The 22598-nt window shown below is 36.1% G+C and overlaps 1 protein-coding gene across 8 annotated transcripts in view; it reads right to left on the minus strand.

Annotated features, from left to right (window-relative positions):
* COL19A1 (collagen type XIX alpha 1 chain) overlaps positions 1-22598 on the minus strand; it is a 170820-nt gene that overhangs the window by 138788 nt on the left and 9434 nt on the right. For 6 of the 8 annotated variants that reach the window (XM_085541984.1, XM_015859135.3, XM_015859137.3 and 3 more), the window contains exons 5-6: positions 1634-1757; positions 999-1274 (exon numbers count right to left, since the gene is read on the minus strand). In XM_085541984.1, coding sequence (XP_085398110.1) covers positions 999-1274; positions 1634-1757 — 400 coding nt within the window. The remainder of the gene's footprint in view (positions 1-998; positions 1275-1633; positions 1758-22598) is intronic. The other 2 variants (XM_085541988.1, XM_085541987.1) reach the window with 1 other exon arrangement.

The following is a 22598-nucleotide window of genomic DNA, read 5'->3' on the forward strand; positions in this document are numbered from 1 at the left end:
TCCCTTGCAACTTGGCATTGAGAAGAATGACTATCAGTACAGCTTTGCAGCCTTCATCAGATTTCGTCCTGCAAGTATTTTTCTACAAGTGTAGAAAACTCTACTGCCAAGTTTTACTTGGGATTATCCAACCAATGCCATTAAATAACACAAACTAAAAAGCATTTGTTTCTTTTCCTATGCTCTTCTTGGAAATAAGGGGATGGTACATACATTGGTACATACATTTGGAAAAAAGTTTGAAGTTTACCAAATAAAAAGTAATATAAGCTTGGCCTGAGCTCTGATGAGTCCAGGTAAAGGTGATCAGCACGTCACAGAACTGAGTCCCCTTACAATGCTAGTTTGTATTTGCACTGTATTGTTTCCATCCCAGACTGTATAATGTACATAATATAACGGAAACATTCAATTGACCACTATAAACTTCAAGCCAGCTGCTTGAATCCTGGTAATGGGATGTCAGTATACTTCAAACAGTCATTTCCTGGAACTTCCCAATAGCTTGCTCTGATCTCTCTATTCAAGGAAACAGGAGAATATTTATGAAACAGAACAAAGCCCATAATATTAATTCTGCATTGCCCCATTTTTCTGCAGATGAGGCAACAGCTTGCTTTCTTCAAGAATATTCCATAACAACTTACTTTCCTTGCATCTGCATTTCCCTCTGCAGACCATGTCCACTGTCTTTGATAGGAAGGGGTGGAGGAGAGGGACTACTCTACAACTGCCAGCTGCACCTGCAGTCAGTTACTTGTAGCAAAGGCTGCAGGAAATGCACCTTCAGACATTTCCTCAGTTTTGTGTTAGCAGATACAATTAAATACTATTTAGAAAAAAAAGACCTAAGGACTGTAAATTAAGAATTCCCACTGAAAATTAATAACCTGTTTTGAATCCTTCCCCCCCCACACACACATTCTTCATGATTGTTTCAGTAAAAGTATGGATAAAACATGACTTGAATTTCTGAGTTTTTCTTTCATACTACTCACATCCACAGGCTTATCATCTGCAGCGCGAGAAGCAATCAGAGTCCTTCCCTGAAAGTCAATGGTGAATTTTTCATCAGTCTGCTTTCTCTCAATTAAATTACAATCCAAATACAGGGAAATGATCCCCGACTGCACGCTAATACCAAGTTTATGCCACTGCCGATCGAACAATGGATAAATTTCTCGACTCTTAAAAGTGTAATGTAGTATATTCCCCTGAGCAGATTTGGTCATATACTCCACAACCTTTTTCGAACCATCCAGGAGCACAGAGATCTGAAAGCAAGATGAATTTGAAAGTTAGGAGTTAAACACATTTAAAACTATATATAATAAAAATACATATATTAAATAAATTGAGAAGGAAATATGAAGTTTCCTTTTATGCAACTTCGTAAAAATATGATCTGTAAATCAAGCATGCCTCCTACCCTAGTCTGCAGTCTTAACTGAATAAATTTCCTTAATTTTTTGTCATTTCTACAATAAATTATCAACTATTTCAAAGTAGTCTTTCTATTCTTTGTAAACTATAGCTAAATTCAATGGTAAAACATCTAGTAAGTTATATTTGCCATATTACATGGGGAAAAAATAAACCTACAATAAATAAATAAATCAGAGACAATTCTAACCTCAGGAGTATCACGCTGATTTAAGATTTGCCATATATACCAACGCTCTTTCTTGGTACTTCGTCGTACCCGGAATGTAGCAACTAGAGAGTATTCTTCAGGAAGCCCATTTGGAAACACTTGCCTACAATAGAAACAACAACAACAACAACAACAACAAAAAACAGAAAAACAAAAGAATCTTCATTATTCTTACGTACACATAAACATTCTTTAAGAGGAACAGACAGAAGTAATATCTGGTGTAATCCATGCTCACTCACACTCAAAGAATTTTGCTGGCTTCAGTATTCAGAAACATCACCTCTTACTTCCTTCATGCTCAAAAATTCAATTCAATTTATTTAAGAGAATGATGGAAAATTTACCTAATAATTTCTTCTTGTTTTTCTTTTTGAAATCTTAAGATACTATAAACAGATGTCTTAGAATAACTGCTGCAAAATCACTGTCATATATAAACAAACTTTAAAACACTATTTTTTCAATTTTATTTATTTATTTATTTATTTATTTTTGTGCACTGGAATAAGTTTCCCAGTGAATCTGTGGAATAATTTGTGAAGGATCTGTGGGATAACTTCTCTCCTTGGATGCTTGTGAAACTCAGCAGGAGATGGCTTTTAATAATCATAAAAACATATTCTAACTTGTTGGTCCTGCTTTGATAGCAGATTAGATCCAGTGACCTCCATTGTCAATGACTTGGGTGTTTTGAATATTAGAACAACTGGAGCTAAAAGAAGGAACACCTTTCTGAATGAATGTCTTCCTGCTCTCAACTTCATCATCCCATTTTTATTCGAGATATGCCTCTAAAAACAGGTCTGACTTGCTACCCACATCGTATAATGTGGCAGAACACCACTTCTGTGAACTTCTGAATAAGTCTGCATTTCAAAACATGTTGCTGAAATCAGTCTGTAACTAAACCCTACAGATTGGTAATTATTAAATACACACTAATTCTGAAATAAACAAATTAAGATGGTGTCAAATATAAATTTATTTTATTTCTTCTGTTTGTCCTGATTATTTATTTTCTAAAACTGAGGTAAAACAAAACCATGGGCAAAAATACATAAAGTGTTAACACTGAGATTTTTTACATCTGGAACAATGCTGTTTGTTGAGCAGCAACAGTGTCACCCAACTAACTACACTGCAAATGGTATGTCACGGATCAGAATGGAAGAAACTTGAGGGCCCCACTCAGAAAAAGAATTTACTCTGGTTTTCATCCCCTGATCATTTGAAGTAAATAAAGCCACAATGGGATTATAATTTCACAGTAATGTGCTATAAAGGAAAGAGGAAAGCACCAGCTGACAAGACAATAACTTCACCACCCTCCTGGAAGGCAGTGCATTTCAGTTCACTTAGGAGCTCAGGAAAAAATGCCTTCTGTCAAGAGAGGCCTGCTCTAAATCCTCCCAAATAGCTTCTTTATGGACTAACACCTCCTTGAAGTCCCTTATATTGGGAATTACATTTCTTTGGCATATTTCCATCACCTGATTCCTGTTTTGATCCCAGGACCAAATTGGCTGCTCTCCAACATTGTCAGCGGACCCATATGCGTTGTTGCACAGTTACAGATGTTTCATTGTCAAAAGGCAAGGCAGAAGTGAACAGGATTTGCAGTACTTAAATCTAGATTTCATCCTACTCAGTACTTTCTTTATGGCATAAGGAATATCTAAGATTTCTTACATTGAGCATTACTAAAATACAAGTGCATCTCAGTAAACCATCTGGATGTCAGATTGGCCCTATGTCAGATTACCACATCCTGGGCAGGCTGAGGATACGGCAGCTCAGGTTTACAGATGTAATCTACACAGGACATCTGGCTGTAGGAGCATCTGTTTAGCTCTCCAAAAGCAATTAGCATTCTCAGTTAAGTTCTTTATTAGGAGACACGTGGGAGTTTTTATTAATGGGCAAAGGGCAAACAACTGCAGGAGGGAAATAAACAGAAGTCTTCATCAAATGAAAGAAGGAGAAACCATGGTTGGTATTACATGAGTACAAAACAGACAGAAGTAATTTCTGGACATGTTAGGTATTCTAGTAAATATGGAACACACTTCTTTTCCCTTGTCTCCTATTACTGCAAGCCTGACACTTAGAGTTTTATCTAAACAAATAATAGCATTAGTCTTCTAAAATTCTGTTTCTTTCAGAATATTCTTAAAAAACATCCTGTGTGAGTGCAAATAATATAATCTATGTGAAATTTTTATCAGATTATTTGGAAACAGGAAAGTTCTCAGATATATTTCAGCACTATTAAGGAGAGTAGGAGTTGACTCACCATTGGATCTGATAGAGAAAATTACTTTGAGAAAAATACAGAAGGTTAAACAAATCCCCAGTGGCATTACACTAATTTCAGTGAAGACAACTGAAGAAGGTAAAAAATAAGTAGAAATAGACCAAGGATTAATTTAGATAGATTAACAAAATAATTTGCTAGCTCAGGAGGCCAATGGATCCAGTCACCAAGCAGGGCAGCTTGAAAATTTGCTCTGCTTACTATGAGCTCTGTCCAGATGAGCTTTGGAAGTCTCCATTGACATAGACTATTTTACTCATCCTCTGGGAAATGTGTTCCAGTGCCTAGCCATGCACAAAGTGAATTTATCTTATTTTAACCAACATCTGGAATTTTACTTGCTATGACTTGTGCCTACTGCCTCCTGACCTTTCATTGTGAACCTCTGACAGGAGTCTGTTTCTGGCCTCTCCATAACACAGATGTAGGGAGCAATGAAGATCCCCAAGGCTCCTCTCCCTGAGACTGGACAAGTCCAGCTCCCCTGGCCACTCCTTACATGCCACGGGTTCCAGCCCTGCAACAATCTTGGGCCTCCCACTGGATTCACCCCAGTGAGCTCTTCTCTGCTTTCCTCTCTGGGGAAGCACTAAATTGGACACCAAACTTCTGGTGCAGTCTCACAAGTGACAGTGATCTCTTTCCGTGACTGACCAGACCTAATCTGGAGGCGTTAGTCGACAGCTGGCTGAACATGAGCCAGCAGTGTGCTCAGGTGGTCAGAAAGGCCAATGGTATCCTGGCTTGCATCAGAAATAGTGCAGCCAGCAATGCTAGGGAAGTTACCATCACCCAGTACTGAGGCCACACCTGGAGTACTGTGCTCAGTTTTGGGCTCCTAACTCCAAGAAAGACTTCTAGGCCCTGAAGTACACCCACTGAAGGGCAACAAAGCTAGTAAAGGGTCTGAAGCACAAGTTTTAAGAGAGGAAGCTGAAGGAGCTGGACTTGTTTAATCTGGAGAAGAGGAAGCTCAGGGGAGACCTTATATATCTCTACAATTACATGAAAAGAGGTTGTGGTGAGATAGGTATCTACCTCCCAAGTAACTAGTGAAAGGACAAGAGATAACAGCCTAAAGTTGTGCCAGGGAAGGTTCAGATCAGATATTAGGAAAGAATTCTTCTCCAAAAGATTGATAAAGCATTGGAATAGGCATCCCAGGGAAGGGATGTCACCACCCTGGAGATGTTCAAGAAACATGTAGATATTGCACTTAGGATTCAGTTGGTGTGGTGGTGATGGGTTGATGGCTGGACTTGATGATCTTAGAGGTCTTATCCAACCTTAATGATTCTATGATTCTATCTTCCTAGGATAGCTGAAAATTTAGTGAGCCTTTTTACTAGAAGGCACTCAACACAGGCTGCAGCTCTATAGGGATGCTATCTGAGCAGACATTAATCCAGCATATAATATCCTATGGAGAGAGTCCTTCACAGGCACTGGGCATTGTTTTTGCTTCTGCTGAACTTCATGAGGTGTCAACTAGTCTCCAGTTTGCCGAGATCTTTCTGAATGGCAGCACTGTCATCAATGCACTCACTATCTTCAATTTAGATTCAATGGAACGTTGCAAATAATTTTAGATTGCTAAATGAAATTATTACAGCATGGTTAGAAGTGAACAAGAAGTGAACAAAAATCATGCATCTAGCTTTGAAATTACATAAGATGATCACTAAAATAGTATAGAAAAATTTAAGTATTCCTCCCATTATAACTTCGACTCTGAAAAAAAAAAAGCTCAGTTATAGACTTTTCAGAAATACAAATAGGTTGTATATGTTCTAAACAATAAATATAAAATGACAACTGATAGCAGGAAAAAAAAAAGCTGGAATAGAAATATCAATATAAAACCTCTTACAGAAAAATGAGAAAAGCAAAAAATAAAAAATAAAAAATAAAAAATAAAAAATAAAAAATAAAAATCTCAGAGTATTGAACTTGAACTTCAGTCTTTGAATGTTTAATATGCTATTTCACCTGGTTGCATCTGTCAACATTTAAAAAGGATTGCCATGAAAAACTAACGAGGCATCGCATGCAGGGTGAAAACGATAAAGAAGTAGCATTAAACATTAATGAAAAAGACAAAATAAAGTTGTTCCGCATGTCCATAGATGAATAAGTATTTCCTCAGAGTACTTTATTCTATGTGAAAGAGAGAAAAGAGCAACAGAAAAAATATAGAGACCATTCACTTAGGATAACAATCTCTGCTATCTAAGTCAAAAGCAGTAAGGGAAATAACAGGTCTTAAGAAAGATCCAGCACGTGTTCCATCATTGCAGAAAAAAAGAGCAGTAATTAGAAAATATCTGAATTCATATATGAAGAAGAGGGCAAAAGAGAATATGCAGGTTAAAACAAATATGTAAATATGATCTTTATTCCAGGGGATGCTTACAGGGTTTTTTGGCCAGAAGTCTTTGAATTATCTGCATGACCAAACTTGAGAGAAAAACTTTCACAGAAAACATCCTTAACACTGAGACAAGAACCAAGTTCCCCCATTCCTATTGGGCTTCCTCAGTTTAAGGCAACTCGAATCAAGTATTATTCCTGGATGACCTGGCCTGCTTTAACCTTGAAGACTGCTTAATGGACCTTCTTTCCCTCTTCTACACTGAAGCTGGTTGTGACTACTGGGACTGTTGAATTCAGTGCTGTCCAAGTTCATTATGTGCAATTTAAGCATAGACAATGGCTTAGGCTCCTCTGGGATTACAGGCAGAGTCAAAGCATCTCTATGCACTTTGAAGCTAAAATGAAATTTGGGTGGGAGCTAAATGCCTGGCTGCTTCAGCTGTGGTGCTTCTGAGCTTTACTGGAGTTTATGTCCAGATGTCTAGGAAAATTTTGTCCCTAAATGATTCATTTTAGGTGCCACCAGGGGTTAGGTGGTGCTTCAGAACAGACATTTTGAATCATTCCCTGAGACTCAGGCGCCTGAAGTCTGACTAAATTATATGTTGGGTGGAATTTAGACAGTTTTGATTTCTCAGTTTGCATTGTCAATAGTATATAATGAAAAAAGGAAAGTTGATGAATGGAGCACTCTGTTCTCAAAGCAAAGCACACCCTTGGTGGAAACTGCTTAAAACAATTGCAGGAATTACAGCACATGAACTGAACTCATGAACTGAATTTTTACCAGCCTAGCTTGCCAGATTGAGGTGTACTGTGAATTACAGAAAATCCAGCTGCCAGACTGGGGAGGCAGAAGAAAACAAGAAGGAAAAAATGCTAATAATACAAGAATGTAGATATGTTACAAATTCAGGTAGACGGGTTCTTCATGATATTCCATAGGCTGAAGCATCAGGCAGATACATCCAGAATAGTAATAAATACACAGTGGTGTCACAGCACTGTACATGTGCCGCTGTATCAGAGTCAGCATACCCTTAGTTGTAAAGGGTTTTGTTGCATTCTCCGCCTTTTATCTGAATACATTCAGCTATAATTTTCTGTTAAAAGAAGTGCTGTGGTGCAAGTACAGCACAGACCATACCTTATTAGATTATTAGAAAAGTATTTTACACGAACTTAGCAATCATTTTTGTGCATACCCTCTAATGTTTGTCATGAACAAGTATTGGTAGATTTTTGGCAAAAGTACTTGTTTGTTCATTTGTTTCATCAAAAGTTCTGAAAATCACTGAAACCATCTGGTTCTCCTACTGCTACCATACTAAATGAAGTAATTATGAATGAATTAACTGTGTATTCACTGAGCTATAAACAGTTTTAGTTCTATCTTAGTAAAGCAGCATTGAGTTACCCATATCAGATTTAGTAAGGCAATCCTTTATTTACCTTTTGCTTTTATTTTTATAAAAGCACTAATGGAAAAGTAGCATCTATTTTTAAATCTTATGAACTCTAATTGTTCCGTATCGAATGAGAATATACTACAGTGTATGACAAACTTCCGTATTTACAAGTATCAATGAAACCTCCAGCCTGCTGAATATGTTCCAGGAAGAGAAAGATGAGCCAACTTACATTTCCTGAGATTGAAGTGAGAGATGTTTAGAGTTTATGGCAAGACATATCTTTTCCAGCTGACATATACCATTACCTGGTATATGTCACTTGTAACATGACAGTGTTACAATAATTTGGAGACCAGAGCTCAAGGAGTTAGTTTAAACAACTTTCCTATCATGGGTGATGATTTATGTAGTACCACATTGTCTGAGACATTGAAGTCTCAACCTTTTTGTGTTTGCTAAAGGAACTCAAGCTGAGACCAGTTATGAAGAAAAAAGCAAACTAATCCAGTTAAAAAAAAAAAAAAAAAAAAAAAAAAGTCCATATTATTCTGAGTATTTTTATATCAAGTTACTACATTCTTGATTCTCATTTTTTGCCTAACTTTACTAGTACAATAGAAGGTGGAAATAACTACCTAGAACAATTTACCAATCTCTGCCTAGAAAGGGTATTGTAAATTCTTCACAAATAAAAGTTAAGAACAGCTGTTTGTCACCCAAAATAAGAAATAATTTCCCTCCCATCCATCTTCCTCAAATCACACTGAGATGTGCTACACAGTTTCATGTTACATCAGGCCTCAAGTTGTTTTCATATGACACGTTATATGATGCAACTTAAGGGAAACTATTCAGACAGCTTAAGAGTTATTAATTACTTAGGCAGAGGACAACCCACTCAGAAAATGTACCACTGAATGAAAAGCTGAACATTATTTTATCATTGAGAAACGAGATTTACCTAAATTTTATAAACTTTAGCATGTTTCTATTTTTGTCTTCTGAACAGATAGATTATCTGTCACTTCTAAAGTACAGTGGTATAGATTTTTATTTATTTGTTTATTTATTTTTGCTGAAAGCCCATGTCATTAAAATGGGATTTTAAAGGACATTAAAAAAAAAAAAAAAATTGTTTGAAATAGAAATATAAAACTTATTAGGCCTGCTCAGAAAAGGTTTCCCCTAGTGTTTCCAGTAGTATTCTGTTACCTTATTTATATGAACTATCAGTGAACTCCTAGTTCTAGTAGAGTAAAAAGCTACTCTTCCGATGAATTTAAAGAAGTCATACTAACAATCTATGTCTGTTTTCAAGTTTGGCCAATTTTTGAACTTTTTAATTTGTCTGGAAAAACATCCAGAAGTAGTAATAGCTACAACCTTAGAAGTGGTAACATGTAACAACGGAAATGCAAATTACAACAATTTTTTCCCTCATTTTCCCAAGTAGAATTCTGTAGGCTGATAAAGATTAGAAAAAATTCAAATCAGCATTTTGGCTTTTGGAGTCTTATCTTGTGGAAAACAAGTTTCAACACTTCTAATGCAGTTATAAATACATTTGTCTTGTTCACTTTGGGTATATGTTTTAAGAATCAAATAGGTCTGAGAGTAATACAGTGAACTTTCCCTTTGTCTGGAAAACAAATGTAACCCCATATAAGAGATATAACATCTTACTAATAAATACTAAGATATTAAAAAGATGATTAAATAGGATCAAAAACTATAAAATATTTTTTTCAAACAGCATGTTTCCATTTCAAAAATACAATACCTTTTTGCACACAGTAAACACCTCTTCATGTTAGTGGAACACGGGGTGACAAAGAATGACAACCAGCGAACATGGTGATGAGAGATGAAGAAGGTAAAGGGCGAAAGCCAGTGCCTGACTAGTTGAAGAAGCTAAAATTTTACTCAAAAGACCTCATAGCCTGAGTTATCCTCCCACAGCTGTGCTGGCATAGACTCAAGAAAAACCAATGCAACAGAGTGGATCCAATGCATGTACTGCATGTAAGTTGTCTTCTTATGTGCAAAGCCAGTAAATGAAATATATATTGTGCAGTTCCTCCAGACCCTAGTTAATTCAACATCAAACAGCATAGTTACTTGTGATTCAGAAAGACTGAAGTCAATCTATATGATTTGCTCAGGTCTAATATTGACTAATTATTTTTCTTGGAGATTATTTATTTTTCTCAGAGGCAAGTAAACATACTGCTGTTGGTATCTGAGGAACTGCAAATTCCACATTTCCCCAAAATGTGCTTTCTGTTACTCATGCAATTCCATGACTCCTTCTGCTGTCCCTCTGTCTCATGCCGCTCAAATCAGATTGGCTTTCAATCTTTCAGCAACACTTACTGACAAAGAAACATACAGAGACTTTCTAATGTTGGTAGCAGAAAGCAACCAAATTCACTCTCTGTTGTTTCAGTTTGTACTTCCATCCCAATGCTTCACATATATGTGCTCATAGCTGCGGAAGTGTGGTGACACCCCTGGAGCTGATACTGATGCATCAGTAATTGATATCTTCAGTTCCACCTGCCCCTCCTCACAAGGATGTTTCATTCAGAAGTTGCATGCATCCAACACTATTAGATTCTTGTGAAGACAGCAATTTTACAAAAACAAAGTGCTCTTTCATAAAACATGTCCCTATATCCCAAAGATGATAAATTTGTTCACATATCCAAATTAAAAAGGAGTTAGGTAGAGATTCTTCCAGTACCAGTATCCATCTCCTCACCACCTCGAATCCAGTTAGAATATACAAAGTAATTCAAAAGAAAACTGTTCTTTCACGCTTTTATCATCACCTGTCATGAAGAATGTTATTCTTAGGTATACATCTTATTCTTTCTTCCTTTCTGTAGCTAAATGTTGGGGGAAAAAAACAAAAACAAACAAACAAAAAAAACCAATAATAATAATAATCTAACTGGTTCACACATATGAACACAGTCTTTCTGTCCATATCAGTGTCTCAGAAATCTTAAATGCCTTCCTTATTCAGAGCCACATTAGTAAACTGATAGCATCTATATGAGAAGTACTCAGAGCCTGAGTTATTTTTTGTGAGTGATACAGAAAAACTGAACAAAGCTTTTGTTTCTCAAGGTAAATATGAATGGTTGAATTTGAAGGAATATAATGAACTGTCCATTACCTATGTGAGGTTTGTTCAAAATTTAAAACTAAGAAATACCTAAAAGAATGGCAGAGATTGAAGTTTTCCTCATGTATTATATCACGTTTTTAAACATTTTTTACCTGATCTCTCAAGGTTGTTTTGTTACACCAAATATTCTAAAATCCAGTTCTGGTAGACTTCCTACCCCACCCCTCCAGTTATGGAAACATTCAAGAGAAGCAAATATGAATGCGAGTACTTTTAAATGAACTTTACATACTTCTTTTTACATCTACCCCTGTGTCTTTATTTAGGCATTTCTTGAGCAGCTCTATAATTAATTTAGTCCTTCTAGTTTGCTCCCAGAAATGGAACAAAGACAACAGATCTAGTTATTAGAATAGTATTACTTTGCAGTCCTTAAATTGAATGAGAGATTAACTTTTTAATGTTAAATACAGTTATCTGTGGTGAACTTCAGTTGTTCAGCTGAACAAGAAACACTGAAGATGTCACAGAAAAAAAATAATTACTGTAGCCTCTGAGAGTCAACTGGCAGCAAAAATTATTCTGCACACATTGTTACATGCTTCCCACACTGAAGTAAAACAGATGATGCACATCATACGTCGGAGTAGAGTGAGGAAAAAAGGAACCATGTTCCTTTTTCCTTGACCTAGACATGTTTAGATATTCCTCATTAGAGGAGGTAGAAAGCTAACCATCCATTTTTCCTTGAACGCTTTCACAGCCAATTTACCAGCGCTATACAGATATTTGCATCGCTATCTAAAGAAGCTGATTCCAGAAATATAATGGTCTTTTTAGTTTTGTAGAGTTAATCTGCTGAAGAAGAGCTTCACTCTAAGAAACTTGCATTCTATCCTTCACATGCTAGTACTGTGAGAGCTACCTCATATTTCAGCAAGACCTTGTGCTATACAACCTAAACATGTTGCTTCTTTATAACTCAATTTCTATTCGTTTCATCTTCCTCACTTCCATCCCAAACTTACGCCAGATTTTAGCAGTGAATCAGTGGAACAAGTGCTAGCGAAGCGAGTTACTGATTATACTTGAAATAATGTCACCCCTTCCTTTCCTAGTACATGCTGCCAGTTCCTAGACAGCCTGAGAGATGAGGTAAAACAAACCACCTCACAGGCCAGGGTCAATAATATGGAAATTGTGAGTGGTGGTCACAGTGAACATAATACATTGGTTGGTGGTGGTCGAAAGGGAGAACTAAAAGGAATTCTGTGTGGAATAAAGCTGAATGAAATGGAGGGACATTCTTTTTCCTAACCACTTCAAATAATTGCTTGGATAACTATCTTCCTCAGCATGCAGTAATGCCTACTAATAAATTCAGTACAGGCTGCAGCCACAAGCAGGCCATGCTGAAGTGCTTTTGAAAAAGGCACAGACAACACTAAAGATACTGCAACCTATGACACTGTTCTAAATGATACGCCTGTCCATCAGAATTCTCCACAAAAAAGAAAGCATAAGGGGTGAAGATTGTATTACCAACAGAAGAGATTGGAATAGGAAAGGTTAATGATACCAGATACCAGAGGACTGACCCGAAATAAGTAGCTCTGTCAGCTGCAAGCGTGAAGGTACAGAGACAGAACATGCCTTTGCTTTAACACCCCCCACATGCAACATGTCTAGTCTATGAATATTTAAACCCAGTGTTCAACTTATAATTTGAAGGATAAATGGGCAATGAGTTCTTTTACAGTCTGTGAAAACTGCTAATATTCAAGGATTTTAAGTGAATGAATCTGAAAATAAAGATCAGTAATGAATGTGCATCACACAGAAAGACCTAATAGAATTTTAATAAACTGGAGATGAATACTTCTCTGGAGTCCCAGGACTCAGAAATGAGCTGTCCAATTGAAGTCAAATAAATTAAAAACAACAACAACCAACATGATATACATACAATTTGTCCTACGACTCACACTTTCTGTAACAATCAGATTTTGGCAAGTTGCAGATTAAATGGGGTTAAAATATAGCAAGCTAAATAAAATCAACACTGCATTGCTATCTGCTGAGTCATAACTATGTTTAACAGGATGGGCTGAGGACTTGCAACTTGCCAACCCTGTGACTATCTGACCCAGCTGGGAAATGGCCAGGTATTATCCTTGAAGGACTAGGAGAGAGACCAAAAAAGCTGAAACAGTGACAGGGTCTTGCATTAGACCTGATACAGAAGTGTTGAAAGGAGACTTGGACCGCTAGTCACTGTGGATAAATGAAGTAGGATCACTTTATTTACATCACCCTTTATTTAGGTTTTTCTGAAGTGTCACATTAAAAATATAAAAACAAAACAAAACAAAAAAAATTTTTAAAAAACACAAAAACAAAAAACGCCAACACCAAACACACATTGAAATAACACTGGATGTTACAGGGAGCCTTTTTCAGGCTGGGAACACAGGCCAGATGCCTTATATCCAAATAACTAAGATGGAAGTACTGTGTATTTACAAACTTCTCAAAACAGTGCAGGCTCCACTCTGCAAAAAAACCTTTTATTAAAACTATGCAAGTTATTCCAGTAGCTGCAGTTTTATTTCATATTGAATCATCTGTGCCACATCTGTGTGAAATTAACAGAACTAAAATAAAAGTTTTTTGTTTTATTTTTTTTACAGAAGGCTGAGACTAAAATCTTTACTGCTGATTAAAACTCCATTAACACTATATTATCTACTACAAACCACAGTCTAAAATGTGAGACTTATAATAGTAACAAAAATATCGCTAATATTTTACACAGTAAGAAATTACACCATATAAGCTTTTTCCAATAACATTTTCCAAATTTTGAAAAGGAAATACTTAGCTTGGTCATAGCCTTATGTCAAAATAACAAATAATATCAATATTAAATTAGTTGGTTGACAATAAAATTAAGTATCCAGTGTTAAGGGAACCTATGAGCAGGAGGGAGAGTGACTTTTTACATACTCTGATAGTGATAGGACAAGGGGGAATAGCTTTAAACTAAAAGAGGGGAAATCTTTACTTGGAGGCAGAGTTCTCTGAGACTCTGGCACAGGCTGCCCAGCAAAGCTGTGGATACTCCATCCCTGGAGGTGTTCAAGGACAGGTCATATGGGACCCAGGGCAGCCTGATCTAGCTGTTTGCAGCCCTGCACATGGACGGAGGGCTGGAACTAGATTGTCTTTAAGGTCCCTTCCAACTCAAGTCATTCTATGACTGCATGAGAACAAAAATCAAGCTATTTAAAGAAGTTACAATTAACTGCAATAATAACCATTAGGCTACTGTTAAAAAAAAAATAAAAAAATTGTAATCTTAGTTATTATGTGGATTCACATTAGTAGTGAGAACCAAAGCAATGAACTAAGGCTGTGTTTTAACTCTCCAGAACTATCAAGAACTCCAACCAGTTAATGAGTCATGACTTTCCATGAAATCATATCAGCTATCTCTAATCACAAAGTGTTTTTTGTATTCCTCTTATTATTTTCACAACAAACAAGTCTCAAGCTTATGTAATTTCCTGGTAACGTACTATTACAGTCATTTACCACTTCCTAATTTTAAAGAAATTTCTTTGGAAAGGGAATTCATTTATGAAAAATAAGAAATCATGTTAAAGCCTGTGCCAGTTTTTGATTGCATTGCCTGACAGCATTCCTTGTATTTACCATTTTTAGACATTAATCATATGCAGTTTTATTACTGAACTACCCCTACATCGTCTCTATTTATTTTTGGTCCCATTGTGGTACGTACATTTTCTACCAATGACTCTATCTACGTGATGATTCATATAAGCTATCACGTTTATCACATATTGTTCATATAGTAATCTCCTTACATTAACTTCCTATTCTCAGCACCCAGTAACTAAGAACTTTTTAAAAAAACAAAAACAACAATTTCTCCTACCACAAAAGATTTGTTTCCATTTCCATGTAGTACCTTTACCCACATTATCAATCAGTCCTGCAGATGTCAGCTGCTAGATGTCAATCTTGAGCTACATCAATAACTTAGTACTAAAATTGCAGGCACTGCACTCCAGGGAAGTACATCCAGCACAACAAAGGCCTGAGCGCAAGGTTTGACATGGAAGTATACTTCTTACTTCACATTACAGCCAGCAGTTCTTTCATAATATTCAGCAGGAGCGTATAATAGAATAATAAATCCTTAGAGTGGGAAGAGATCCTGAAAGGCCATCAAGCTCAACTCCCCCACAATGAATAAGGACACCACTTCTATATCAGGTTCCCCAGGGCTTGATCCAGCCTTGCCTTGAAACTCTCCAGGGATAGGGCATCCACCACATCTCTTGGTAACATATTCCAGTGCCTCACCACCCTCACTGTAAAAGACTTCTGCCTTATATCCAACCTAAACCCACCCTCTTCAACCTTGAAGACACATCCCCTTGTTCTATCACCACAGACCGCGCTAAAGAGTCTATCCCCTTCTTTCCTCTATCTAGCTCCCCTTTAGATACTGAAAGGCTGCTATCAGGTCACCTTAGAGACTAAGACTCTTTATGACATCTTTAAACACCAAAGACCCAGCGCAGATACAGTTGAACCAGCACAAATATCTTTTTGTAGGTACAATTTTTGTCACTGGGAGAAATGCCTGACAACATAGCTTATGCAAACTACATTTCTCAAAGTGTTAAATCAAAAAAGCCACAGAGTAAACTCTGATTTATTACAGTTTCTTTTGTTTTCTTTTTTTTTTTTTCAGTTTGCTGATAAATGACTTATAAAGCACATGGCACCACATCTTCTACTTGAAGAAATTATACGCATTGAACAAAGGCACTTGAATTTTCTCAGTCCAATCAGCCAAACTAATAAATTATCTTTCAATCTCTACTTCTATAGTACAGTGTAAAGGAGAAGTAATCTATCATCAGCTGCATGCATTATAGATAGCATATTTCATTCAATTTGGCATGGATGCTTGTAACATTGCTATTGCATATGCCCATATTTATTCTTGATGCCAACAAAACTTTATATTAATTTTGCAACTGTATTTTTGGTCTAAAAGTATTCTTACTGGAATTCTTATCAGTTGCAGTTCTTTTTATATTTACTCTGCAGCCTCCTTATTAGTTCATACTATTACCTTGTCCTAAACTTTGGAGACTGTTTAAAAAACAACAACAACAAACAAACAAAAACCACTTAAAGCAACATCACAAAGGCTTTCCAAGTCAGCATGTCTAGCAGAGAGAAAAAGATGAACTCTTTCAAGAGTTCCTCACAGTAAGTCTTCACTTAAGGTTCTCTTTAGCTAGCATACCACTAAGTTAAACTGCATCCAATTTTTTTGAACAAAGGTCAAGTGTCCAGGTAAATTGCTTTTGTTGAATCTGAAAAGTAATACCACAATAACTTTGTCTAGCAATTGCATCTATTACAGTATGCTTTAATCTTTTCCATCCAATACAGTAAGGAACATTAAATGCAGTTTCAACATTCATAGTGGATGAAAATAAAGCAGAATTCTATACAGAAATACATAGGAAAAGTGAAATTGCTTGGATACTACAGAGGATCTTTTGTTGTTGTTTTGAATTAGAAAAATAGAGTTGTTTTCTACAGAGCAGATTAAACCATTAATTTGAAGATACAGTTTCAGAATTTGCCTAAACTAACTGCAGGCTGCTGAGAGCAGCAGTTCCATGGAGTCCCTCTGTGCCTCCCTCCAGCACTGCATTACCATTCCCTCTCTTGTGACTGACTGACATCTCACAGCCACTGCAACAGTCAATGGCCTCACAGGCCAGTATGACTGATGGTGATGTGGAAGAAGGCAAGACTGAGAGCAGAAGATAAGTGTCATAAAGATGAACTACATTTATTTTCTGGCAAATAATCTTGGCCAGACAGATCTTACAATGAAGAAAAAACAACAAAAAACAACACAAAACAAAACACTAATTTGAACTGAAATACGTGTTTTTACAAATTAAAGAAAGCTTTTCATGTAAGGAAATTAAACTGCTTTGGCTATTTGGTCACTCAGTGCTCTTGTGATTTCCTTATTGCTTGCCTGAAGTTTTATCCTGAACTCTATGGCAAGTAGCTTGTGTGGATCCACAAAAAAATACTGGTTTTTTCCAGCACACTCACTGTGGACAAATCCCCTTCATGGAATCATAAGGTTGGAAAGGACTTACAGGATCATCTAGTCCAACTGTCCTCCAATTACGGTAGCTACAGCAAACTACTAAAACATATCTCATAGCTAAACGAGATACAATGCCCAAAGACTCCCTCCCATCATCTTTAAGAGCTTTCTCCAGCCAGAACAACATTGCTGGGAGATTTAAAAAACAAACAAACAAGAAAACCACAGACAAAAACACACACAGAAAAAAACCCAATGAGAACAGTCTGCTTCATCCAACATTGCCTTACTAACTCAACTGGTAAGATGCCCTTTTGCCTGGGGAATTTGCAGAAGCTTAAAAAATTCAGACTTGCTACAGTCAGTGGTATAATTAAAATAGTTTTGCTGATCTTTGTTCCCTCACAATCTGCTTCTAATGTAAGTATTAAACATTTTTGTATATATTCTTCCCCTTTGCCTGTATCTGTCTTTACTTTTGCTTTCCTGAATCTTCCCATACAACAAATCACATGATAATTATATGAATCAAACTCAGCTCAGCATTTAAAATCAATTAGTGCCTGAATTTTTTTTGTTGTTGTTGTTTTTGGGTTTTTTTTGTTTTGTTTTTAATTGTTTTTTAATAGCTCTTGGCAGAGATCTTGTAAATTCTCAGGTAGAAACAAGCCCAAGTATGGGGGGGGAAAAAAAAAAAAGACTGTGGTTTTGTTCTTTAAAAGAAGCACAATCCTATCTTTTATCATCTCAAGAGGCAACAGTTTTCTTCTTAGATATGAAAAGAAGGAACTGGTGTTTATATGAAAGGAAGAACACCAATCTGATTTGTGAAATTGTACTCTCTATCTTATTCTTCTATTTAATTTATAAAATGCAGTAAGTTTTCATGTTTCTAGAAACAGACACAAAATATTTTATTTCAGTACCCTTAACCAGAATTGGAAAATAAATAAATAAATAAATAGATAAATAAAGGTAAAAGTTATGTCACTTCTGTTCCACTATTTTGGAAGACCCGAAGAAAGGATCAGGATTGGTACCAAATTCAGGCTCCCATACTCAGGAAGTAAATTCCAGAGACAAGGCCTTTTTCTTTAAAATACCCTGCAACCAAAATACCAGACATTGCAGTCTTAGCATTGTTGGCTCAAACAGCTCTAATGATCTCAAATAAATATACAATATAGGAAGGGAGAGGTGGCTTTACTTAAATAGCTGTTTAATATTTAAATAGACTGAAGGCTAACAGAATATCAAATAAGTATAGATAAAAGCTGGGTAGCATAACTGTAATTACTGCCATCAAAGAGAGGTGCTATCTCACAGCAATTTTGACTAATATTTAACTGGATTATTATAGAAGTATTTGATGAAACCTTTTGAAAACACTCATAGATAGTTGTGTAACTATCCAATCTGTACCGTATGTACTAAGGCAGCCCAGAAAACATACTGGAAAGTCACCAGAGATGGGTCTTTGGGAGCAAAAAACTCAATTTCTGTTTTTAGCTTGGAGTAGACTGATAAAGTGGCAACAGTATTTCTGCATTTGGTAAGTAGACAATGTGAAAGGGTAAAAATACTTTCTCTTCAATACAGCCCAAGCTACAGTCACTGCTCTTTCATCAGCAATAAGTGTCAGCAGTGCTGATGGTGCTCAGTAGTCCAAATACAGTCAAAATCCAAGATCTGTTCATTATCTTAGACCAAATGTGGAAGGATTCCTAAAAAAGTCATGAGTAATTCAATTGCTGTAAATCTGAGAACATTCTAACAGCCAGCTCTGGCAATCACACCAGAAAATTAATATGATTTAATCAAACCAAAATATAAAATAAGAAAACAGTGACGCCGTTAAGATTTCATAAGCAGTGAAACCCATCTTGAAAACATTCTGAAACTCAGATGAAAGCAATTTACTATTTCCCTTTTTGGCATTGCACAGAATGGGCCCACCAGCAAGCCAGAGAAGTGGGAACAACAAACACCTGAAGCACTTTCAGAGAAGGACAGGGTGACAACATCAACATCTCATTAATCACTCTAAGACAAATAAAGAGCAAAGGCCAGTCTAAGAGGCCTCACCCCGGAAGTTTTGAATATTGCCAGCAAATCTGTGAGTTGCTGTATGGATGGAGCCCTCCATGGCTGTCATCGAGCAGAAAGCCAAGCTAACATACACTGCATAGGCAGTGTGCGTTAAACTGTAGCTAACAAAGTGCGACTCTATAATGTATTTATTGAAATGAAATCAAGTCATTATAACAATCAGTATAATTATTATTGCATAATTAGTTTGCTTGCATTTCTTTATTTTAGAGTTAATTTCTTTAGGATTCGGAGGCTCACTTACATTACTTCAGTCAGGAATACCATGTACTAATGATCACATAACAACTGCAACACATTACTAACGGTATTTTAATTAAAAATAAATTAATAAATAAAAGTAACTCATTTTGAAAATATTAACAGATTAGAATTAGTTATTTACATGGAGCATAGAAAAGCTACCTCCTACCTCAAAGCAAAACACATACAGAATTTCCCTCCCAGAAGAGATAAAGAAATTGAACTAAAATTCAGCATAAATGGACATAATCGTTTTCTCAGGCTGGCACTTCATTGAAAGTTATTTACAACATATAAATAGGTGCAACACTACTCCAGGTTCATTGAGAAAAAAATTAAAATGGCATCACACAAGAAAAATGGCACAGCATAGCTTTCTATTACCCACAGTACAACTGAATGAATGACATGCAAGAGGAGACGTGCCAAGTTACTTGATACTTGCTAGTCAGCTTAATCAGATACTCTGAGTTTCCTGCAAGATGGATAACAAACACTGTCCTGCTACTTACTGCACACCACGTCTACTAACATATTTTCTGAGACAGAACGATCCTAAAAACCTCTGAGCATCTCATAACACAACTGTTCTGGAACTACACAATCTGAAAACAGCTAAGAAATAATTTAAATAAAGTAATATATTTGAAGATATTGGACATGGATATCTGAGATAAATTATAAAATTATGAAGACAGGTATTTGAGACCTTGCTTCATTGCAAACCTCTAATGTCAAAGACTGACTCTGTACTCCTAGCTGCCATATGCCCTTATTTAAAAAACAAACAATGTATAAGTTTAGAAGAGTATGAGAAGTACTTTGAAGAAATACTTTTAAAAAATTGTCTGAAGTCCTATCTCAGTAACAGAAAGCTGTTACATATACAACACTTTAAATAAAAAAGTAAATTCTTAATTATGACATGCATTTCCCTCTGAGGGCAGGTTTTAAAAAGCCAAAGCAAGGCTACACCACCAATAAATAAGATTTGGTGCAAATTCTGTAATATTTTCAGCAATGTCAAAACACTTCAGCTTTTTGTTGTTGCTGTTTAAGGTGATATGCATAAAAGGTGCCATTCCAAAGGGAGCTGGCAGAATAGCTTGTGTTGTTTGTGCCTTATTAGCATCTGAAACACAATATTATTTTTTAATCTAACTACACTCAAATATCAACACTTACATTCATTTCAGCTTCATCCAATTTTCAATAATCATTTCAGCTTCATCCAGCTGAAGTTTTCATCTATCAGATACTGATTTTTAGGGGAAAGTGGAAAGACTTCCACTTCAGTTTTTCTCAGATATACACAGAATAAAACAATGGAGAGGAAGAGGAATATGAGAAGCACAATAGGCAGTACTAAAGCCAAACCACCTGCCCTCCATGTGTTCCTTTAACTTAAGCAGGAAAAAAAGAATTTTGGTAACTCTAAAAAAATAAAGGAAAAACAACTCATTTCCATTTTCCCTGCTTCTGCCTCAGTCATCCTTCTGCCAAAAAGATGAACATGTAAACAACAACAAAAAATAATCTGTTAAATTCCTCTCCCACTCATAAGGAAAGTAAAAATAGAAGCATTCTTGCTTTCTAGAGTATTTCCTTCCAACTTCTGGGAGTTAAGGCTTTGCTAGGCAGCAGCTATCAACCATAATATGACTTCACCATTTTTCATTGCTTTCATTAATAAACGTTTTTGAAAGACGAAATAAAATAACACATACATCAGTACTCAGGCTTATTAAAAAAAACAAGTAAAAAAGTTCACATTTTTCAGTCTTAACATCATGGGTCAGACAGCTTAAAAAAAATATAGAACTCTTAGAAATGACTTCTTCCCAAAAAGTAATAATAATTAAAAATAAATCTATTTTTATTAAATTTATTTTATATATTCTCCTAATTTTTAGTTTCTTTTATTCCAGTTTTGTTATTTTCCTGCAGTTTCAGAACAAACAAAACAAAACCAAAAATACAGGTCGCAATATGCATTTTTTGATTGCACACTTAGCTCTACTAAGTTTCCTATTTCTAAAGAAGGAAATTGTCCCAAGTTTTCTGTTACTGTCTTGATTTTCTACTCTTCTATAGTCTTACTTTTATCTCTAATAAATCTGTAAAAATTTGGAAGAGAGGAAGGTGCTAATAGGAGTAGAGCTCTCTCTGCATCAATAATATGCAGTCATTTTTTCTTCAATAGAAAACAAAGTACAATATAAAATGCAGTGATTACTTGACATAATTTTAAAGAACTACACAAGCATACAATATTTGCAGAACCCAATACCTAAAAAGAAAGAAAAAAAAAAGAAAAAAAAAAAAGATATTTCTGTAATGATTCTTCTCTCCCCAACATCACTTTAGTGTCTGTGCCTCTTCAATTCTTTCCATTTTCTCTTTCAGCTCCTGACCTCATGGTGCCCACATCACTTTTCCAGGATCTAACCAAAGGGGAATTCTGAAGCTTGGGTGTCCTGCACCAGAGAATACCCAATACTTGATACAGTTGCTTCCCACATTATCACAGGAACACGCTGTACTGAAGCTGCAGTCCCATGACTCAGAGCACATCGCAACCATGAAGCTCTGAAAAGATTCTCTCCACTGTCCAAGGATGCAGAACTTGAATCTACATTCCTAACTGTATCTCACCATCTCCTTGTCCCAGTGAAATCTTAAGTCTTTCCAGTTCCATTGTACCTTTTGACTTTTCGTGCAGTTTCAGTCTTTCATCCTATTCTGTGTCAGAATAGCACACTACCAAGTTTCACCTCTACATTGAGGACCAGCCATTCTCTTGGTGAACAATAGCAAGATGTCAAACTCACTGAAAGGATGCCACCATGAAAAGAGCATTTAAGGAAACAGTGACCCTTTCTATCCCTGCAAGCATCAAATTTCCTCACAGGAAGATTAGTAAACACTTTATGTCATACCATGAAAGTTGTCTGGTTCTTTTGTTTTTGTTGACCCTAAAGAGTGGAGTTTTCTGTAATCGAATCACTGGTTGAGAACAAGATGCTTCCAATTGACTCTCTACTAGTTTTCAGAAAAAGAAACTTCTGAATCAGACTGCTTCCTGAAATAAAACCTATATTGGATGCAAATATCTAAAAATAAGTTACTTAGCTTTCTGAGGTATCCTTTGACATATTGCTCAGTGTTCCAGATCATAA

This window comes from Coturnix japonica, chromosome 3 (genome assembly GCF_054131305.1).
Source record: "Coturnix japonica strain WE chromosome 3, WE-NBRP24, whole genome shotgun sequence".
In the NCBI taxonomy this organism is placed as follows: Eukaryota; Metazoa; Chordata; class Aves; order Galliformes; family Phasianidae; genus Coturnix; species Coturnix japonica.